This window comes from Lathamus discolor, chromosome W, assembly GCF_037157495.1.
Source record: "Lathamus discolor isolate bLatDis1 chromosome W, bLatDis1.hap1, whole genome shotgun sequence".
Taxonomy (NCBI): domain Eukaryota; kingdom Metazoa; phylum Chordata; class Aves; order Psittaciformes; family Psittacidae; genus Lathamus; species Lathamus discolor.
In genome coordinates, this window is record NC_088908.1 from 25,206,868 (window position 1) to 25,228,912 (window position 22,045).

General features: G+C 43.4%; 1 protein-coding gene and 1 long non-coding RNA gene across 13 annotated transcripts in view; one reads left to right on the plus strand and one right to left on the minus strand.

The window, feature by feature from the left end:
- The window catches only part of LOC136004481 (core-binding factor subunit beta-like), an 88,149-nt gene extending 69,380 nt beyond the window's left edge, over positions 1 to 18,769 (minus strand). For 2 of the 12 annotated variants that reach the window (XM_065660998.1, XM_065661005.1), the window contains exons 1-3: positions 18,592 to 18,764; positions 18,329 to 18,415; positions 13,349 to 13,465 (exon numbers count right to left, since the gene is read on the minus strand). In XM_065660998.1, the coding sequence (XP_065517070.1) occupies positions 13,349 to 13,465; positions 18,329 to 18,415; positions 18,592 to 18,741 (354 nt within the window). In that variant the 5' untranslated portion in view covers positions 18,742 to 18,764. Of the gene's footprint in view, positions 1 to 13,348; positions 13,466 to 18,328; positions 18,416 to 18,591 lie in introns of all 12 variants that reach the window. The other 10 variants (XM_065661002.1, XM_065661004.1, XM_065660997.1 and 7 more) reach the window with 9 other exon arrangements.
- On the plus strand, positions 17,975 to 20,218 carry LOC136004482 (uncharacterized). Its single transcript, XR_010608486.1, has 2 exons — positions 17,975 to 18,920; positions 19,801 to 20,218. It is a non-coding gene; the product is annotated as an uncharacterized LOC136004482 (long non-coding RNA).
- Positions 20,219 to 22,045: the final 1,827 nt, after the last annotated feature.

The window sequence follows — 22,045 nt, forward strand, 5'->3', positions numbered from 1 at the left end:
GGACCTATAAGTATTAGAAATGTGACAGACAGCACTTTGTCCTCAGTCACTGTATTTTAGTTGAAAATTTAATGTTTAATGACCCTTACTGTAAAAAAACTTATGCCAGGTTTAAGAACTTATGTCACCTCCCACTGATTTTATGTTCTGTGTTTTATCTGTTTATCTCAGCATAATTAAGTTGCATACGCAGAAGTCCCACAACACAGAGCTGCTGCCTGCAACTCTCTAGGCAAAGTACCTTACATACATAAAGGCAGAAGTTCCGCAGTCTGCTCAAGCAGCTACAATGTGAATCTCATATACAAGTCTAGATATTACTCTAACAAATTACACAAGCTTTCTGCTTCAACATAAAAACTGGAGCAGCAGCTATTCCCAAAAAAATTATCCTTTCATTACCACTCATCTTCTTAGATTAGCAGTCATGTGCAAGAGTTATCCCCCCCAACCATATTATTATCACAGTATATATTTCACCAGAACAACTTGATAAACATCAAATACGCAATAATGCAAGCTCATTAGCTGATTTTGTTACTTGTTTTGGAAAATAAAACTTGAAGAAGCATTTCAGTAACTTCCAGAAAAGTTACTTTCTTGTAGCAAATGTTTCAAGCATCTTCTTTTTTTAATAAAGCATTAAGTGATTTACATGAAGAAACAGACATCCTCAAAAGAATCGACATCCTTCTCTCTAAATTGGAGAGATATCAATTTGATGAATGGACCACTCGGTGGATAAAGAACTGGCTGGATGGCCACACACAAAGAGTTGTGGTCAATGGCTCAATGTCCGGCTGGAGACCGGTAATGAGTGGTGTCCCTCAGGGATCAGTGTTGGGACCGGTCTTCTTTAACATCTTCATCACTGACATGGACAGTTGGATTGAGTGCACCCTCAGCAAGTCTGCCGATGACACCAAGCTGTGTGGTCCGGTCGATATGCTGGAGGAAAGGGATGCCATCCAGAGGGACCTTGACACGCTTGTGAGGTGGGCTGAGGCCAACCTTTTGAAGTTCAACCATGACAAGTGCAAGGTCCTACACCTGGGTCAGAGCATTCTCAGGCACAGCTACAGGTTGGGCAAAGAAAAGATTCAGAGCGGCCCTGTAGAGAAGGACTTGGGGGTGCTGGTCGATGAGAAAATGAACATGAGCCGGCAGTGTGTGCTCGCAGCCCAGAAAGCCAACCGCATCCTGGGCTGCATCAAAAGGAGCATGACCAGCAGGTCGAAAGAGGTGATCCCACCCCTCTGCTCTTGTGAGACCTGGAGTACTGTGTGCAGTTGTGGTGTCCTCAACATAAAAAGGACATGGAACTGCTGGAACAAGTCCAGAGGAGGGCCACAAGGATGATCAGGGGACTGGAGCACCTCCCGTATGAAGATAGGTTGAGGAAGTTGGGGCTGTTCAGCCTGGAGAAGAGAAGGCTGCATGGAGACCTCATAGGAGCCTTCCAGTATCTGAAGGGGGCCTATAGGGATGCTGGGGAGGGACTCTTTGTCAGGGTCTGTAGTGACAGGACAAGGGGTAATGGGTTCAAACTTAAACAGGGGAAGTTCAGATTGGATATAAGGAGGAAATTCTTTCCTGTTAGGGTGGTGAGGCACTGGAATTGGTTGCCCAGGGAGGTTGTGAGTGCTCCATCCCTGGCAGTGTTCAAGGCCAGGTTGGATGAAGCCTTGGGTGACATGGTTTAGTGTGAGGTGTCCCTGCCCATGGCAGGGGGATTGGAACTAGATGGTCTTAAGGTCCTTTCCAACCCTAACTATTCTATGATTCTATGAACAGTGATGCTCTTTTCTCATTCATTTATAAGAGCAGCAGAGAAGCATAACATTAACAACTTTGCTTATTAAGTGGAGATCAATATGCAAATGAGAGGATTCAACAATCCAAATGTCAAGATAACTTCCAGTATCTATGCTGCAGAGATATCAAGTTCTGCTTACATCCACAAAGCAGTGCCTTTAAATAAAGATGGCTCCCAAATGTAATATTTAGCTCACTAACTCTGGCTTTATTCATCTTCTGGGTGTCCTGTGGGATGGTATAAGTAAGTTTGAAGTCTCCAATGAATGCACTTTAAAAAGTTCAAGGTAATATATTAAAACATGACTGAAAAACTGCTCTACAACATGTAATAAAAACTTATGAAAAGCAGGTTTACTGAAGGCAGATATTAAGTTCTTCAGAAAGGGTTGACAGGCATCACAAACAGCACAGCCATGCTTCAAAATACACTGTTTCAAAATAGCATTGTCACTGCACACATTGTAATGCATCAACAAGGCTGCACGGATCAACAAGGCTGCATGAAGCAACAAAACTATTTGAAGAACAGGAGGAGCGAAAGGATTACGGGGAAAAAAAAAATGGATATTTATGACGAGATGTCTGGTGTGACTCATACTCTGGTGACAGAAGGCAACCTATGATAAATCCAATTTCAGCAACAACTACCCAAATCTCAGCCGATGGCTGCTTGCCAGCACAGGACAACACACACCTAACCACTTATGAGCTCTGAAGATTTCTCATTCCAAAATCCAAGTTCCTAACTCTAAAGAGTTTACAAACCAGATGAATGTTCCAGTTTTGATGGAAAGTGGAAAAGATACACTGTGACTACCCTGCTTCAGAGGGAGTTTCAATTAAAAAGCTCTCTTCCGTGCAACAGCAGATTTGGAGAAGGCTGAGGTTCTGAATGACTTCTTTGCCTCGGTCTTCACTGGCAAAGGCTCTGACTGCACCACCCAAGTCTTAGAAGGTAGACGCAGGGACTGTGAGAATGAAGACCTTGGGCCCAATGTAGGAGAGGACCTGGTTCAAGACCATCTTCAAAATCTGAACGCGCACAAGTCCATGGGACCTGATGAAATCCATCCACGGGTCCTGAAGGAGCTGGCGAATGAAGTTGCTAAGCCACTGGCCATCATATTTGAAAAATCATGGCAGTCAGGAGAAGTTCCCAATGACTGGAAAAAGGGAAATATAACCCCCATTTTCAAGAAGGGGAAAATGGAAGACCCAGGGAATTACAGACCAGTCAGTCTCACCTCTGTGCCAGGAAAAATCTTGGAGCACATTCACCTGGAAGGCATGCTAAGGCACATGAAAAACAACAAGGTGCTTGGTGACAGCCAGCATGGCTTCACTAAGGGGAAATCCTGCCTGACCAATTTGGTGGCCTTCTATGATGGGGCTACAGAATTGATGGACAAGGGTAAAGCAGTTGATGTCATCTACCTGGACTTGTGCAAAGCATTCGACACTGTCCTGCACGACATCCTTGTCTCTAAATTGGAGAGATATCAATTTGATAGATGGACCACTCGGTGGATAAAGAACTGGCTGGATGGCCACACACAAAGTGTTGTGGTCAATGGCTCAATGTCCGGCTGGAGACCAGTAACGAGTGGTGTCCCTCAGGGATCGGTGTTGGGACTGGTCTTGTTCAACATCTTTGTCGGTGATATGGACAGTGGGATTGAGTGCACCCTTAGCAAGTTTGCTGATGACACCAAGCTGTGTGGTCCGGTTGATACCCAGGGATGGGAATATCCCTGGTTGATATCCCTGGAAGGGATGCCATCCAGAGGAACCTTGACATGCTTGTGAGGTGGGCTGATGCCAACCTTTTGAACTTGAACCATGACAAGTGCAAGGTCCTACACCTGGGTCGGAGCATTCCCAGGCACAGCTACAGGTTGGGCAAAGAAGAGATTCAGAGCGGCCCTGTAGAGAAGGACTTGGAAGTGCTGGTCGATGAGAAAATGAACATGAGCCAGCAGTGTGCTCTCGCAGCCCAGAAAGCAAACCGTATCCTGGGCTGCATCAAAAGGAGCATGACCAGCAGGTCCAAGGAGGTGATCCCACCCCTCTACTCTGCTCTTGTGAGACCTCACCTGGAGTACTGTGTGCAGTTGTGGTGTCCTCAACATAAAAAGGACATGGAACTGCTGGAACAAGTCCAGAGGAAGGCCATGAGGATGATCAGGGGACTGGAGCACCTCCCGTATGAAGACAGGCTGAGGAAGTTGGGGCTTTTCAGACTGGAGAAGAGAAGGCTGCGTGGAGACCTCATAGGAGCCTTCCAGTACCTGAAGGGGGCCTATAGGGATGCTGGGGAGGGACTCTTCATCAGGGACTGTAGTGACAGGGCAGGGGGTAACGGGTTCCGACTTAAACAGGGGAAGTTTAGATTGGATATTAAGGAGGAAATTCTTTCCTGTTAGGGTGGTGAGGCACTGGAATTGGTTGCCCAGGGAGGTTGTGAGTGCTCCATCCCTGGTGGTGTTCAAGGCCAGGTTGGATGAAGCCTTGGGTGAGATGGTTTAGTGTGAGGTGTCCCTGCCCCTGGCAGGGGGGTTGGAACTAGATGATCTTGAGGTCCTTTCCAACCCTAACTTTTTTATGATTCTATTATGACTAACACCTCAGTGTCTAAGTAAAACAAAGTTTCACTCTCCTCTAAAACAGGATCATAAAGAAATGAAGTATCTGAAAACCAAGAAAAAAGATAATGAGTTGTCGCTGTTAAATAAAACAACTCTTAAGCACAAACAATAAAAATCAAGAACTACAAGCATCTGTAGAAAAGTAGTATCTTACCCAAACCATATAGACAATCCCGGATGAAAACAGATCAAGGTGACCACCCAGGAGAGTGTATTCTCCTCATTAACCAAGCCTTTCCAGGACTCCCATCAGAAAACTCCAAGAAAAAAAGAAATTAAGCTGTTTAGCCAGGCTGGGTACAAGCTGAATAGAATCAGAATAGTTAGGGTTGGAAAGGACCTTAAGGTCATCTAGTTCCAATCCCCCTGCCATGGGCAGGGACACCTCACACTAAGCCATGTCACCCAAGACTCTGTCCAGCCTAGCTTTGAACACCACCAGGGATGGAGCATTCTCAACTGCCTTGGGCAACCCATTCCAGTGCCTCACCACCCTTACAGTTAAGAGCTTCTTCCTTATGTCTAACCTGAACTTCCCCTGTTTAAGTTTGAACCCATTACCCCTTGTCCTATCACTACAGTCCTTAATAAAGGGAGCCTCTCCAGCATCCTTATAGCCCCTCTTCATATCCTGGATGTCTGCTATGAGGTCTCCACACAGCTTTTCTCCAGGCTGAACAGCCCCAACTTCCTCAGCCTGTCTTCATACAGGAGGGGCTCCAGCCATCCTATCATCCTCATGGCCCTCTTCTGGACTTGCTCCAACACCTTCGTGCCCTTCTTATGTTGAGGACACCAGAACTGTACACAGTACTCCAAGTAAGGTCTCACAAGAGCAGAGTAAAGGGGTAGCACTAAACCCATTCCATCTGTTGCCAGGGTAACTGCATACCAACTTTCTTGTTTAAAGCTCACAAAAAAAACCCTGAAAAAGACAAAAATGAATGACAGTAATATGGTAACACCACTTTACTTGGCTCAAAGCAAGCATAAGCACCTCAAAGGCCAGAGCACACAGTTCAGCATCTGATGAGCCTTCACTGACCACCAGCTGCTTTTCACAAAAGAATCTCTCGCCTACCACAATGTTTTGGGGTTGCGGGATCATTAATTAGACCCAAATAGGAGGATGTACAGTTGTTCACCAAGCTCCAAGGACAGGAATTAGTCAGATCTTCCCTGCTCCACATTCCTGAAGCAAGCTGAAACTAAGCCAAAGGAGAAATTCTGCAACATTCTGCTAGCTCAAAGGGAAACAACAGGGAGTGAAAATGATAAAAATCTGATCCCAAAATATTACCTTGACCCACCAGTGCGTTAAGGGACTAGCTAAAAATCAGTCAAGGACTGTGCAGAGCTACACAACAAACCTCAGCTCAACTTCAGATCTGGAAGTAACAGGACTTTTCCACAAGGGAGAGTGTTTATGAGCAGGACAGCTCCTGGGGAAACAAAGTGTCCTTACCAGATGCCCTACCATGTCCATGTTAAGAGACTATCCACAAACAATGCCAGGACACCCCTTAAAGGGTGACATTTGCTAGTTTGTTTTTTTTTAAGTTGCATCCCATACGCCTCCACCACCTACAAACAGCTCCATGAACTTTTACATTAGGTAATGCCTACCTCTTCAGGGTTGTAGCACAAGCTCCTGAAGTGCTTTAAAGAGATAGACCTTCATAATAATTTGAAAGAGCATTAACTTACTACAAATAAAATTAAGACTTCATAACTGCTAAGACCACATGAATCTCATGGCTATCATTTGCCCTATGTTGTGGCATACCACAGTATGGCTTTAACATACTTGTTTTTTCATTTTCCCTAAATCCCTAACGAGACATCCTTTCCCACTGATCTGGAAAATAGTTGAACTCAAATCCTATTGGTCCAGAGACTCAGTGGATGGCAGGGAACACATACAAGTAACTGCTAACTGTGAGAACATTTCAGACAGTGACAGTGCAAAAACCCAAAATATTGGTGGGACTGAAAACACAGGAATTTAAGCAATCTGGCTCTTTAGCACTACAGCAAGGGTAAAACAAGAGCCGAAGCTGTAAATCTGTTTCCTCAGACACCCTTACCCATTTTTTAAAGGCAAGCATACATAAAGAAAAAAAGGAAGTTGCTACTCCAACTTTATACGATTTCATGTTTCATCTAACATTGGTGGGTACCAAAAAATTAAAGAAAAAACTTCTGATTTGATGCAGATTAGCAGTGATACTTAGATATTTCTCATAAATTAATCCCCATTTCCCAAACAAATTCCACTGGGTACACTGTGATACTATGTTTGACTGGAAACTGAATGTGCTCAGAAAATGGAACAGCCAAAACACCAACCCAATCATCTATGAAATTTTATTGAAGTCAGAAAAGAAGTTGATTTAGGGACAAGCCCTATCAAATATCTAGTGATAGAAGAGGACACAAGTGGGAAAATTGGTGCTGTTGTCTTGCATTTAAATATAATTTTTGGTAAATACATCATCTCCCCCCCATTACATTCTGTAACTGCTGTAACATCTTGTCGTGGTTTGAACCCAACCACAAACCACTTTTACTCACTCCCCCCCTTCCTGCCCTCCCCCTGCTCCTGGAGGGACGGAGAGGAGAATCAAAAAGAATGCAACTCCCACGGGTTGAGATAAGAACAGTTTAGTAACTAAGGTATAACATAGATCACTACTGCTACCACCAATAATAATAATGATAAAGGAAATAACAAGAGGAAAGAATACAACACCTTAACACCAGCCGACCAATAACTCGCCCCACTCCCCCCAGCCGAGCACCGACCGATACCTCCTCCAACCCTGCAGTCCCAACCCTTCCGGGTAACTCCCCATTACATCCTGGGCATGACGTGCTGTGGTATGGAATACCTCTTTGGTCAGTTTGGGTCAGGTGTCCTGTCTCTGCTCCCTCCCAGCCTCCCCTCCTCCCTGGCAGAGCATGAGGCTCAGAAAGTCCTTGGCCACACCAAACATTCGAGCAGCAACTGAAAACATCGGCGTTATCACCACTGCTCCAAGGCCAAAAGATCAAAACACAGCACTGTACTAGCTCCTAAGAAGGAGAAAAATGACTGCTGCTGCTCAAAACCAGGACATTATCCACCCCTTATTCCATACCATTCACGTCATGCTCAGATCCCACATCTTCAATATGCCATCACTCTTACATATATATATACATCTACATATACACAGAGAAAAACATCATTTCTTAGTGCATGGACCTATAAAGCTGCTGAGTCCATCTGGTCCATGATGTCAGGTTCCATCTCTTGTTACAGTCTCTCAGAGCAGGAGAGGCTGTGTGCAGTGTTCACACTCATGAATAACCTGGGCAATAGTGTCCATTGCTAAGTCCACCCCTCGATCATGAGTCCATCTCTATGTTGCATCTCTGCCCTGATGGCCTGAAGTGTCATGGCCCACCAGGCTCGAAATAATTCACTGTCCCCTTCAGCAGTTTCTGCAGCTTGTTGCTGGGGACTCCATAGAGCTGCCTTCCATCTCCGACGCTTCCAAAGCACTGGAGGGGCCCAGTGGACTAGATACTCACTCATACTGCCCCCCACACCCTGCCACTCATGGCTGTCCAGCCTTGGGGAAGATCTCTTGGTCCTCCCATATTGTTGTCTAACCCCAGACAAGAAGCAAACCTGACTCTGCTTGACTTCTGAGATCAGACAAAATGGCCGTGGGTAGAACACCCTCTGTGTGTGTGCCAACATGCTGATCCCCATCACAATCAGCAGGCAGGTCCCAAGGGTACCCACAGGCCATTCAAACCCTTCAGAACTCTCCAATGACGCTGCTGTACTTGTCCCTGGGGCTGGTGCAGCTGCTGTGCTTGCCGGCTCTCCCACCTCCAGCGTCTCTTTCCCTGGGTGCAGCTCTTCCTCCTCTGCCTTGCTGGGAAATGCTGCCTGGGCCCCTGCAACCTCCTGGGGCTCGGCGGGCGGCTGCCGGGGGACGCTCTCGGCCGCCGCGGGGCTGGGCTCGGCCGCGGGGCTGGGCTCCTCCGCTGGGCTCGGCTCCTCCGCGGGGCTCGGCTCCTCGGCCGCCTCCTCCCGCTGCTCAGCAGCCGCCTTCCTCCCGGCCTCCGGCCCCGCTCCCGCCGCCGTCTGGTCCCCGGGGCCGCTCTCCCGGGCCGCTTCGGCCGCCGCCGGCTCCCGGGGCCGCTCCCCCTCGGCTCCCCGCAACTTCACAAAGACAGAGGCGAGGGACAAGGGCCAGGGCGGTGAAGAGCAGCGGGACGGCCCGGTACAAGTCCACGGCCACGTCCATCCCTCCCTGCTCTTGGAGCCCACCCGTATTACAAGCCATTGCCATAAAGTACAGTGAAACAAAAACCTTAGCCCAAGCCCCACACTTGATAAACACTACCACAGGGAATACCGGCTCTAAGTAATGTACTACATTCTGAAGCTCTGAGAGCAAGAGAAACAACTTTGAGAGCCAATAAATCAGTACTGTGACGACTAATAATCTGATCATCTCCGTCGTTATCTCAACCCTTCATGCCCCACGTTGGGCGCCAAAAAGAACTGTCGTGGTTTGAACCCAACCACAAACCTCTTTTACTCACTCCCCCCCTTCTTGCCCTCCCCCTGCTCCTGGAGGGACGGAGAGGAGAATCAAAAAGAATGCAACTCCCACGGGTTGAGATAAGAACAGTTTAGTAACTAAGGTATAACATAGATCACTACTGCTACCACCAATAATAATAATGATAAAGGAAATAACAAGAGGAAAGAATACAACACCTTAACACCAGCCGACCAATAACTCGCCCCACTCCCCCCAGCCGAGCACCGACCGATACCTCCTCCAACCCTGCAGTCCCAACCCTTCCGGGTAACTCCCCATTACATCCTGGGCATGACGTGCTGTGGTATGGAATACCTCTTTGGTCAGTTTGGGTCAGGTGTCCTGTCTCTGCTCCCTCCCAGCCTCCCCTCCTCCCTGGCAGAGCATGAGGCTCAGAAAGTCCTTGGCCACACCAAACATTCGAGCAGCAACTGAAAACATCGGCATTATCACCACTGCTCCAAGGCCAAAAGATCAAAACACAGCACTGTACTAGCTCCTAAGAAGGAGAAAAATGACTGCTGCTGCTCAAAACCAGGACACATCTGCAGCACAGATATTTTCTGTTTAATTCATCCAATCATTTAACATCAATTTATAGCCAAATATAATTTCCTAGTTACAACAAAAACCTGAATGAAAAGAAACTCAGCATCTTCAGGAAGAAAGCTGAAGTCTGGTAATCTCTGGTTATGGCTAGAACAAAGTTAATGGTCTAGTGAGTAGAAATTCTACCTATATCACACACAGCATACCAGGCACTACAAATCAATTTTGATCATCTCTGATGTGCTTCCCTCCAGAGTTGTGGAATTTACAGCATATTATATCAAAATGAGCTTGTATTGAAGAGCCTGGTGTATGTTTGAGCAGCTGCACCAAGCAGCAGACAGGAAGTTCGGCTGCATTAGAAGCAAGATGGAAAATAGTATTATAAAGGGGAGGGGAAATAAAACAACCTTCACACATTTCATCAGCCTAGTGACTGGTATTTAAACAATAAAAGAAAAAAAATCTAAGACCTAATACTCTTTCTGGTAAGAAAAACAAGAGCTGTATGAACATATTGAGCAACAGTCAAAAACTGAGAACGTGTTATCTTACTGTAAAAAGTATACAAAATGAATCGTGTAAAGATATTTGATCACAGTTCTTACCAAAACAAGGGGACTTTCAATAAAATCAGATTCTGAGAAGCACTGAAGGCCAAACACACAGTTCAGCCTGAAGTTTGTTTATATGGTATCAATATAAAACTGAAGTCAAGGACTTCATTAAGCACAATAAAAACCAGTCTAAGTAATTAACAATACCAGAGAACCAAGGTGAAAATAAAGCCCTTGATTTCATTCCAGAGTTCCATTATGTGATTTTTCATTAGACTACTACTGTCTGCCTCTGGATTTCTTAATATCTTAAAACCACAAAAAAACACAACAAACACACACAAAACAACACCCAAGCAAACAAAAAAATGAAAAGCCCGCAAACTAGGAAGCCTTGGTATGATTTGGATATCCAGAAACAGGACATACACTGAATTTGATGTACCCTCCACACCCCCCCCAATCACAATGAAGTACAATGTTCTATCATTTCTACAAATCTAGGGACCTATCTTTAGTCCTACTTTTGCTATGACATACCTGAGAAAGTGCTCAAATACACAATTATATTTGCCACAGATCAAAGACAGCACAGAATGTTAAAACTATCTTGAAAAAAAAGTTTAGCTTGAGTTTAAAGCAAGTTGAAACATTAAGTGAGCACTTAGCTATCCAATCCTTGAATTAAGATAGTGTACCCACTAGAGGCCTGCCTACTCATCCACTGTGAACATCAGATGCATCAAATTAAAAGGCAAATTAAGCATACAAAACCCCCCTCAGTTAGGAAATACCAGAAAGAGAAACCTCAAGCCTGTAAAGCAGTATTCACAGAATCCTGACTTTCACATGGATTTACAAAGGTGTTATTCAATCACTTAAGAAGCAATTCTAGCAGACTGGTGGCTTTGTCAATCTTCATACAAAACTGCTTAGTCATAATAGCGACATACTTCAACCCTGGATAAACTATTCTGGGCCATTATTTGTTCAGCCAAACCCCAAAGCAGAATTCCAGAACAAAAATATTCTAGTGTTGGGAAGTTTATCTACATTCTAGATCTCACACTAATGCCTAAAAATAATAATAAACCGACAGCTCCCCCCAGGCTTTTTTACTCATATAATTAAAAACATGCATTGCTGGCTTAAATCTGGTGATGAACAAGCACATCATGCATTGCCTCGAGAATCAAAGCTCTCAAAACAACGTTTCACAGATCTACAAAAAATCACATGGTGTTAAGAGACTGCTGGAGCCTAAGAAATTCTTAAAGCCAAACAACAAAAATCTACAGAGGACAATCTCAGGACAACTCACATGAAACACTTTCTGTTGATACAAGGAACACGCTCACATCTTACTTACTCCTCTTCTGAGGCTCTTAGAGTGGCTTACTCCCAGAGAACTTTAATTCTGTGCAGAGCAAGCCTGCATTCACATGTGATTGACACTAGTAGAGTTTAATTACAACCGTGAATTTGCAATTTGTTCATACTGGAGCATAACACTACTCCCCATTTATTAGTTTGTCCACCTCCAGACTCATTCAGATGAATTCTTCTAAACATTTTAACAAAGCACTCCAGAATTTACTGTAAACACATAAAACAAGGAGTGGCATTCATTAGTGAGGCTCAAGTTCTCTTTTAATACACAGCATATCTACCACGCTCTTACATGATTAAGACAACATAAGAAAATAGATGAATTAGTTCAGTACTTTAAGAATTCATTCAGAGGAAAAAAAAGTTAAAAAAAAATCATAGGAGTAAATAAAATTAGTTTTGAACTGGCAAGGAAAGAGACTTCAGTCTTCTTACATATTACAAGAAAAATTCCTCATTCAATTGTGAGCCAGAATCAATATTTTTTCAGTCAGAGCCAGATTCAATTCAGTTTCCTTAGCAAAGCAGTCAATACTCAGCATAGCCAAATTCACTCCTCCTCCCCAATTTGTCAAACTTCTGCGAGCCTCACAGGACTACATGGAAAACTTTCTTCCAAAAGAGCTCATTAACTTGAATTCCAAATGCCATAACTGCACTCAAGATTTTTTTTTTTCCAATCAACTTTTCCCACTATAGGTAATATTTACCTTCCACCTAGCAGCAAAAGACCCAATATGCCATTAAACCCAAATATGCTTCAAATATTTCCTCCAGCCCAGTAGGTTTCGTAGCAGTAGCCATTACTTGTTACAAGAAGGAGTAAAAATTTTAGATAAAAGCAAGAATTTTGTGGTCTACTAAAAAATGTTTAAAGTAAAAAAAATATACAGAAATTAGTCTGAAACAGAAAGGCTGTGGGGGCTTAAGTGCTGGTCCAAACATACTGGGGTCTGCAGAAAGTCTCTTACTGAATTCAGTGACCTTTGGATCAGTCCTAAAGCACCTACAGCAGCACAGATAAAAGACAGCATCCACTTTTTAAATATACGTTTTTCCTGTAGAAGGGGGGGGGGGGGGGGGGGGAAGCAGGTGTGATTTCAGTAGCTTTATTCTGATGAGACTAAGCAAGGCTTCTGGCTTTAAATCTAGTACAGCTTCACAGTAGCCATCGCTATCATGAGGGAATTCTAGCTTTCAATATCAATCTATGGGACAGGCACCTCAGGAAGAAAAAATAAAAATAATAAAAAAAAAATCAGAAATCAATTCCAAAAGTAATGCTGCTTCTGTGTTATCTCTCACAGTGAAACTGAGAAAGAAAAAGTTCCACTCCATTAAGCAGCATGGTGAATGCTTGCTGTATCAACTGGCAACTTAAAACCCAAGGAAGTAACCTATTCAAAGTACAAATTTTCATTAGTCTACCACAATACACTGCCAAAAGTCTAATTTCTGAACCATTTTTGAAGCACCTAATCAACACCAAATTTAAGTTGCTCCCCAAAATTTTGTCACAGCATGACAGCAGAAATAAAGTTACATTCTTCAAAATAATAAAAAGCTATTGGGACTGCCCACATGTTTCCCTCCAGAAATACTAGCATCCTCTAAACCAAAGTGATACCAGACTTTATCAGTTCAGTTTCCATCTGTACTCATGGGACTACCTACATGCACCAAGATGTGAAATATTAATTTCAGCTCATACATGTGGTCCATATTAATAACATCATAAGCACAACATAAAAGTACATTTCAGTCACACCAATTCCCTTCTTACCTTTCCTCCTTCTCTTTCAAAGTCAACATATTCCCGAGTTGGTGTCTGTCTCTGCTCCCCCTGCCAACTGGCTGGAAAAAACTGGAGAGACAGATTGGTTCCCGTGGCCACAAAAGCCTTTTAGAAAAACCAATACAAACAGAATCAGGAAGCAAAACAGTACATAAATTACGTAGGCAGTCATTAATTTTTACATGAGTTCATGTCTGAAGCCAGGCAGCATAGAGAACACTTAAAGTCAAGAACACACACTCATTTTTCTTAAATATAAAGTTAAACATCCGATTCCATTTTGACAACATTTGCCATTGGCTGTTTTGGGTATAAAATACAACACAGAATCAATACTTCTTTCAAATCAGTTTTGCTGACTAAGAATCCGTCCTTTCAGTTCTGTCTGGATACCCTGCACCTACTTAGAGTTCCTACAACATTAAAAATTGCCCATGCTTTTCAAAGAGCTTGAATATCTCTAGAAGTATTACTGAAGGAAAATTAACTCCTGAGACCTGTTACATAGGACAATTCTTTTTCAAAGGACTGTTTCCTTTCACAACCTACCTTGTACCTAGGTAAACACTTAACTGGAATGTAAGTATTCCTATTTTGTCATCTAATATACAGCTCAATTAGACTTAACAGGATGAAGCCCTCTTGCCATATTAGGAAACCACTGAAATCCAAATCAGCAGATGCTGTGTCAATGAGAATAGGCAACTGTAGGAATTCTCAGCTGCAGCCCTTCGTAAAAATCATTAAAGGATTTATTAAAGGATCATGACTTAACCATATCAGAAGCATAAGCTGCTTTCACGTAAATAATTTTCTATGGTATCAAATAAAAGTAAGATTCAGTTCTCTTTATAAACTCTGTATATTTGTAATCCTAACTCCAAGCCATGCAGCATATGTAAATTTCTAGACATTATTTCAATTTAAAAAAAAAAAAATTTCTACAAGTCAGGTTCACAGTATTTACACCCTTCACTGGCACACTCAAGTGTCCTGTAAGCATGTGAATACTCAAGCATGCTCCCAGAATACCTCTACTCAAAATCCCAGGGTTAAACATAATTTGTTGCAATCAAATAAAGTGATTATGGTAATCAATGCAGTTAAGTAGTCATTAATCCTGAATACAGTTTTCCTTAAAAGCTATACAAATACTGTTCTTATAGTTAGAATCTCCTGACAAGCAGATTCTTTTCAAGCAACCCAGAATTCAGTAACTTTTTAGTGTAACTGTACTGCTACCTGACACAATAGCTCTACACATTAAGATAGTTCTAGTCGCATACTGCAATGCTAACACAAGATTAACACCTCCCATTTTGAAAAGAGAAGTTCTTTGTCTTGACTTTTTGCCCCTCCACCAAGAGAGGCTAATACTCTGCAATCAAGTTCCCTTCCAGACTATCCTTATCCCTCTGGACCACTCTGGTTTCCCTCAGGCGCCAAGGATACTATACTTGCCTTCTGGGAAACAAAAAAAAAAACTGAAGTGCCCATGCCTCCCTGCTTCCACCCGCAAACTTGTGCTATGAAAAAAACATGGAAAAAATATCAGAAAAAAAGCAGCACAAATTACCACATCCTCATCAAGTTACGCAGGCAATGTTTAAATCACAGGCTATCTAAAAAGCTACGTAGATATTTATTAGCTGGATTTTTTAAGTCTGTTCCTTCTCTTTGAGCAGATAAAACCATCCAATTAAAATACCCATGTGCTTCTTAAAACTGTGAAATACAAGCTCACTCCTCTAATCAAGATAACAGAGTTTTATTGAGGGACAAAGTCAATAAAGCATAGACAACAGCACTGGGCACGTGACCGTAGCTAGAGGCACACTGATTAGCATTTGTTACAGGCATATATACTTTCACTATTGTATTAGCCATATACATATTCATAATTCCCACGTAGAGGCAGGGAATATTATAACTAGCTCCAGGAGCTTATTATCATAAGTCTCCTCCTCTTGGCATCTGCTCACCGGTGACTGTGGGCAGGGGTCTTGGGGATGAAGTAAGCAGTCTTCCTCACAGTGTACTTTTCATCTTTGGCACAGTTGGACACCCCAGTAACCACAAAACTAGCTGAAACCAGCCATATCTGTAATTTTTCTGATAGCTAGCAAAGTTTTAAAACAGTGTGACCTTCCTGCAAAATTTATTGCAAGCAAAAAAAGACAGGCAGACAAGGAATATCCAAAGCTAGCAGATATTCAGGAGACACTGTCTCTAAACTAACTGATAAGTAGATGGTGTGAAATAATTCACTCATGTTTAGTGGGACCACTAAATCCTGTTATCTCACCACAGACTTACAACACAAACATTCTTCTTTATCTTCAACCTAAGTTAAGATAAAAAGTACTTTAACCCTATGTTTTCCAGGCACTAGCTTTCCTCATATCAAGTCATCCCCCCCACTTTTCTTTTACCTTTACAAATTCTTTTGCTATGTGACTCCATTTTGCTCAAGAGTTCTGGCCATTTTCAACTTGTTGTCTAATCTTGCGTCCTTAACGAGCTTTGTTTCTGTTATTGGGAACTCATACAATTACATCCACATAGCAACACCTATGATTTGCTAAAGCCAATACATTTACGTGTTTATCACAAAATCAAACCCGAGAAGTCTTGCTAGTAACCATACAGGACTAGACTGAACCCAACAATTTTCCTCTAATAACAAGCAAATTCAAAAAATATTTAAGAAAAATCACACAAGCTTGGGCTTAAACTTGAAAGTAAGAAAAATCATGGTTTGTTTTGATTTTTTTTGATGGTGGGGGGATGGTGGTTTTTTGGGGTTTTGTTTGTGGTTTTGGATTTTTACTGAGCCTTTTAAGTAAAGCTCAATCTGAAATACTATCCTACATATGCCTCACATTTTACAAAATGCTCATCAGGTAGTACAAGGGTGATCTGACCCACTTGCATACAACATTTTATGTTGCATGTAAGTGTATATTAATACCTTCCACACAAGAAGGTAGTTAGAAGTCTCCCAAAATAAACTGAACATGTAAAGTTATTTTCAGGTTACCAAAGCAATACCAGTAAGACCAAAAATTTTCAGTAAAACTTTTCAGTAACACTGGTAATTATTTTCTTTATTCCATCAAAAGTTATTTGACAGAAGTAACCAACAACCTACTGCCAGTTCTACATTAAATCCCTAAGCTATTCTCTGCATTTTTTTGCTGCTTGAAAATATGTAAGGTCATTTGTAAAGTCTCCCTTTGAAAATAAAAAATATTTTTTCAGGCATCAAGGATTTATTCAAGACTGAATAAAAGTAAAATAGCTGGCTCTTTTTAACATCAGTCATTACACACACATTTCTAAAGAAACCCAACTACTTGTGCCCTGTTCACAAACCAAAACTAGATGTTTCAGATCAAGTAGTTTAAACACTTTCATAATTAAGTAAAAAAACAAAAGACAAGCATCACTGGTTGCTTCCAAGAGATGAAGCTCTGGCTAACAAAGACAGCAGCAAGTACAGAGGTGAAACTACAGTGATTTCCCTTTTATATAACTGTGTAGGCTGCATTAGAAAGCTAGGTTATGGCCTACATGTCCATTTATTTTATTTTTTAGTAGACTCGGGTATATTATGCACTTTTACCTGCTCAGGAACTTCAAGTGTTAGCAAATTATGTTTTCCCTGCCTACCCATTGTTTCCCTGGTGAATATTTAATTAATTAATTAAAGAGACTGACTACAGGCTACAGGGACCTTTTCACTAAATAATATCCTGTGGTCTTAGAACCTGTGATAAGATTCAGCTAAATATAAAGTTACTCAATAAAAGGTAAGCATGTACTTGAATGCATATCCTTTTACTCACAAATGCAAATAAACAAGATCAGTTGCAGTAACTGGTATTCAGTTATATTTGCTGGGATGTACGTGCATAATAGCTCCATCATACATTAACTAGCAGTATCTATACCATGTGAAATTAAAAAAATAATCATAAACCGAACTTGGTGAAAGTAGGGATTATTTTCTATGGAAAGAGAATTTTTACCTCTTTTACCTTTCATTATATTCTATTAATGAGAGATTACTTAATTTTATTAACAGCAAAGAGTTAAGAACTTAACAACAATAAGATACTGATCCTGCAGAAGCAATATATAGCAGAAATCAACCCAAAAAATAACTAGTCAGTTCTTGACTACTCTAGGCCATACTTCATCTCACTTCTGAATTAAGAAACAGCAAGTAGCCTGCAACTAGTCTTAATGAATGATAAAACCAGGGCTGAAGTGGTGAGTTTCAAAAACTAACTTTAAAAGTATTTGATTTGTTTAAGGTCCCTCACAACCCAAATGATTCTATGATTCAATTCGCAAGCACATCGCACAGCTCAGTCAAGACCTTTTAGCTAGCACCTCCTGAACAATTTTACACGTTTCTGAAAGCTAGCTTGAGATGGGGGGGGGGGGGGGAAGGTTGGAAGACCGAGTTGAATACTGAAATAAGCAAGTTACGACTAACACGTGCACAGGGCAGGCAGCACAGCCAGTTCATATTCGCGTGTGGCCTTGAAATGTTCCTCACCTAACCATCACTTCCCTTCAATCTCCCAACCATATTTTCACTGATGGCGAAAGCAGAGCGACACGTTTCAGCGAGGAAAGCTCTATTCTGAAGAGGGGAAGAAATGCTGCCTTTTAACGAAAGCCTCCTCTCCCTCGCCCTTTGAAAGGCGGAAAAATTTTTCTTTTCCTCAAGCAAAACTTTTCAGCCCGGACACCGACCACCGCTCCCTCCCGTCGCACCCTGCATTTCAGGCTCGGGCACTTCGAAAGGTCTCCCCCTCCAAGACTCCCTAAAACTTTTAATTTAAAATCTCACCCACGGGGTGAAACGCCCCAGAGGAACTGCCGGACCCCGGGACAGCCGCTTCCTGCTCGCGACTACCCGGCGCAGGGACCTGAAAGAAGCTCAGCACCACTTACAATCTCGGAGCGACCATCACGACAGGCGTTCTGAAAACGAGCCTGCCTCTCCTCGTGCGGCCGGTCCCTGAAGCCAGTGTATTTAACCTGCGAAGGACAGAATGCGCAATCAGGAAGGGCCAATCGCGGCAATAAGGGCGCAGCGGAGTGCACAGACTGCAGCTCTCGACTGAGACGAGATGCTTCCCCGGCCCCTCCGCGGAAACTTTCGAGAAGAGACAGGAAGAAAACAGGGAGAGTGTGTATACTCGTCATCACCTCACCTCACACTCTCGGCTCAGCTTCCTGAAAAACTCCTCATTCTCGAATTTGCTCCGCTGATCAGGGACAACCCGCGGCATAGTGATGAGACTGCCGCCAACTGCCTGTTCACTCACCCGGCCAGCAGCTTCGCCCTTTGTTAACCCGCCCATCAACCTCCTCCTCTTCTCTCCTCCTCCTGCCACCACCCCCCAACTTCCTCCCGCACTAGTAAACTCCATCCCAACAGCCACACCACTCACAACTCAAAGCACCACCACCGCGCATGCGCCACCGGGCACCGCCCTCCGAGGCGAGACGTCGGTTTAGTCAGTGTTCTTCCCTGGCGTGTGTGAGTATGGTAATTTACTCCGCGGGGCTGAGGCGAGCGGGGGGTCGCTACTCTTCGTTCTTATTTTGTAGAATCATAGAATAGTTGGGGTTGGTAAAGGACCTTAAGATCATCTAGTTCCAACCTCCCTGCCATGGGCAGGGACACCTCCCATTAAACCATGTCCCCAAGGCTCTGTCCAACCTGGCCTTGAACACTACCAGGGATGGAGCATTCACAGCCTCCCTGGGCAACCCGTTCCAGTGCCTCACCACCCTTACAGTAAGAACTTCTTCCTTATATCTAATCTAAACTTATGTGATAAAAACATAAATGTATTGGCTTTTGCAAGTCATAGGTGTGGTTATGTGGATATAACTGTACAAGCTTACAATAACAGAAACAAAGCTCACTAAAGACACAAGATTAGACAAGTTAAAGAAGGGCCGGAACTCTTGAGCAAAATGGAGTCACATAAAAGAATTTGTAAAGGTAAAAGAAAGAAGGGGGTGAGGAGGGCTTGATATAAGAAAAGCTAGTGCCTGAATGACATAGAGTTAAAGTAATTTTTAGCTTAACTTAGGTTGTAGAAAGGGAAAAATGTTTATGTTGTAAGTCTGTGGAATGTAGTGGCCCCGCTAAACATGAGTTGATTGTTTCACAATAGTCTTCTAAAGTATCTTTAGCTTTAAAGAACAATGTTTGTGTTGTAAGTCTCTGGTGAGATAACAGGATTTAGTGGCCCCACTAAACATGAGTGAATTATTTCACACCATCCTTCTACTTATCAGTTAGTTTAGAGACAGATCCTCCCAAACATCTGCTAGCTTGGGATACTCCTTGTCTGCCCATCCTGCAATAAATTTTGCAGGAAGGTCACACTGTTTTAAATCTTTGCTAGTTATCAGAAGAATTACAGATATGGCTGGTTTCAGCTAGTTGTGTGATTACTGGGGCGTCCAACTGTGCCAAAGATGAAAAGTACACTGTGAGGAAGACTGCTTACTTCATCTTGAAGACCCCTACTCACAAGAGGAAGACTGCTTACTTCATCCCCAAGACCCCTGCCCACAGTCACCACAGAGCAGTACCCAGACGCCAAGAGGAGGAGACTTATGATAATAAGTTCCTGGAGCTAGTTATAATATTCCCCGCCTATACACGGGAATTATGAATATGTATGTGACTAATGCAATAGTGAAAGTATATAAACCTGTAACAAATACTAATCACTTGCGCCTCTGGGTACGGTCATGCGCCCAGTGCTGTTGCTTTTGCTTTATTGATTTTGTCCCTCAATAAAACCTTGTTATCTTGTTTAGAGGAGTGAGTTCGGATTTCACACTTCCACTTTTTAAGTTTTAAACCCTTACCCCTTGTCCTGTCACTACGCTCCCTAGTGAAGAGTCCCTCCCCAGCATCCTTGTAGGCCCCATTCAGATACTGGAAGGCTGCTATGAGGTCTCCACGCAGCTTCTCATCTCCAGGCTGAACAGCCCCAACTTTTTCAGCCAGTCTTCATACGGGAAGTGCTCCAGTCCCCTGATCATCCTCATGGCCCTCCTCTGGACTTGTTCCAACAGTTTCATGTCCTTTTCATGTTGAGGACACCAGAACTGTACACAATACTCCAAGTGAGGTCTCATGAGAGCAGAGGGGCAGGATCACCTCTTCTGACTTGCTGGTCACGCTCCTTTTGATGCAGCCCAGGATACAGCTAGCTTTCTGGGTTGCGAGCACACACTGCTGCCTCATGTTCATTTTCTCATTGACCAGCACCTCCAAGTCCTTCTCCACAGGGCTGCTCTGAATCTCTTCTTTGCCCAACCTGTGGCTGTGCCTGGGAATGCTCTGACCCAGGTGTAGGACCTTGCACTTGGCATGGTTAAACTCCATAAGGCTGGTATCAGCCTACCTCACAAGTACCTCAAGGTCCCTCTGGATGGCATTCCTTCTCTCCAGTGTATCAACCGAACCACACAGCTTGGTGTCATCAACAAACTTGCTGGGGGTGCACTCAATCCCACTGTCTGTGTTGCTGATAAAGATGTTGAACAAGACTGGTCCCAACACCAATCCCTGAGGGACACCACTTGTTACTGGTCTCCAGCTGGACATTGAGCCATTGACCATAACTCTTTGTGTGCGGCCATCCAGCCAGTTCATTATTCACAGGGTGGTCCAATCATCAAATTGATGTCTCTCCAATTTAGAGACAAGGATGTCATGTGGGACATTGTCGAACGCTTTGGACAAGTCCAGGTAGATGACATCAGCTGTTCTACCCCTGTCCATCAGTTTCATAGCCCCATCATAGAAGGCCACCAGATTGGTCAGGCAGGATTTCCCCTTAGTGAAGCCATGCTGGCTGTCACCAAGCACCTTGATATTTTTCATGTGCCTTATCATGCCTTCCAGGAGAATGCGCTCCAAGATTTTGCCAGGCACAGAGGTGACACTGACTGGTCTGTAGTCCTCTGGATCTTCTATTTTCCCCTTCTTGAAAATGGGGGTTATATTTTCCCTTATCCAGTCGTCGGGAACTTCTCCTGACTGCCATGATTTTTCAAATATGATGGACAGTGGCTTAGCAACTTCATTCGCCAACTCCTTCAGGACCTGCGGATGGATTTCAGCAGGTCCCATGGACTTGTGCACGTTCAGGTTCTTAAGATGGTCTCGAACCATATCCTCTCCTACAGTGGGTTCAAGGTCTTCATTCTCACAGTCCCTGCATCTACTTTCCGAGACTTGGGTGGTGCAGTCAGAGCATTTGCCAGTGAAGACTGAGGCAGAGGAGTCATTAAGTACCTCAGCCTTCTCCAAATCCTGTGTAGCCAGTTCTCCTGATAGCTTCTGGAAAGGACCCACATTGTCCCTAGTCTGTCTTTTATTTGCTGCATACCTATAGAAGCCTTTCCTGTTATCTTTCACACATGTGGTCATACTCAGTTCTAACTGGGCCTTAGCTTTCCTAACCTGGTCCCTAGCTTCCCGGACAACATCCCTGTATTCTTCCCAGGCCACCTGTCCTTGCTTTCACCTTTTATAAGCTTTTTTTTTCCCCTCCCAGTTTCCTCAGCAGCTCCTTATCTATCTATGGAGGTCTCCTGGCCCTCCTGCCTCATTTCCTTCTACTCAGGATG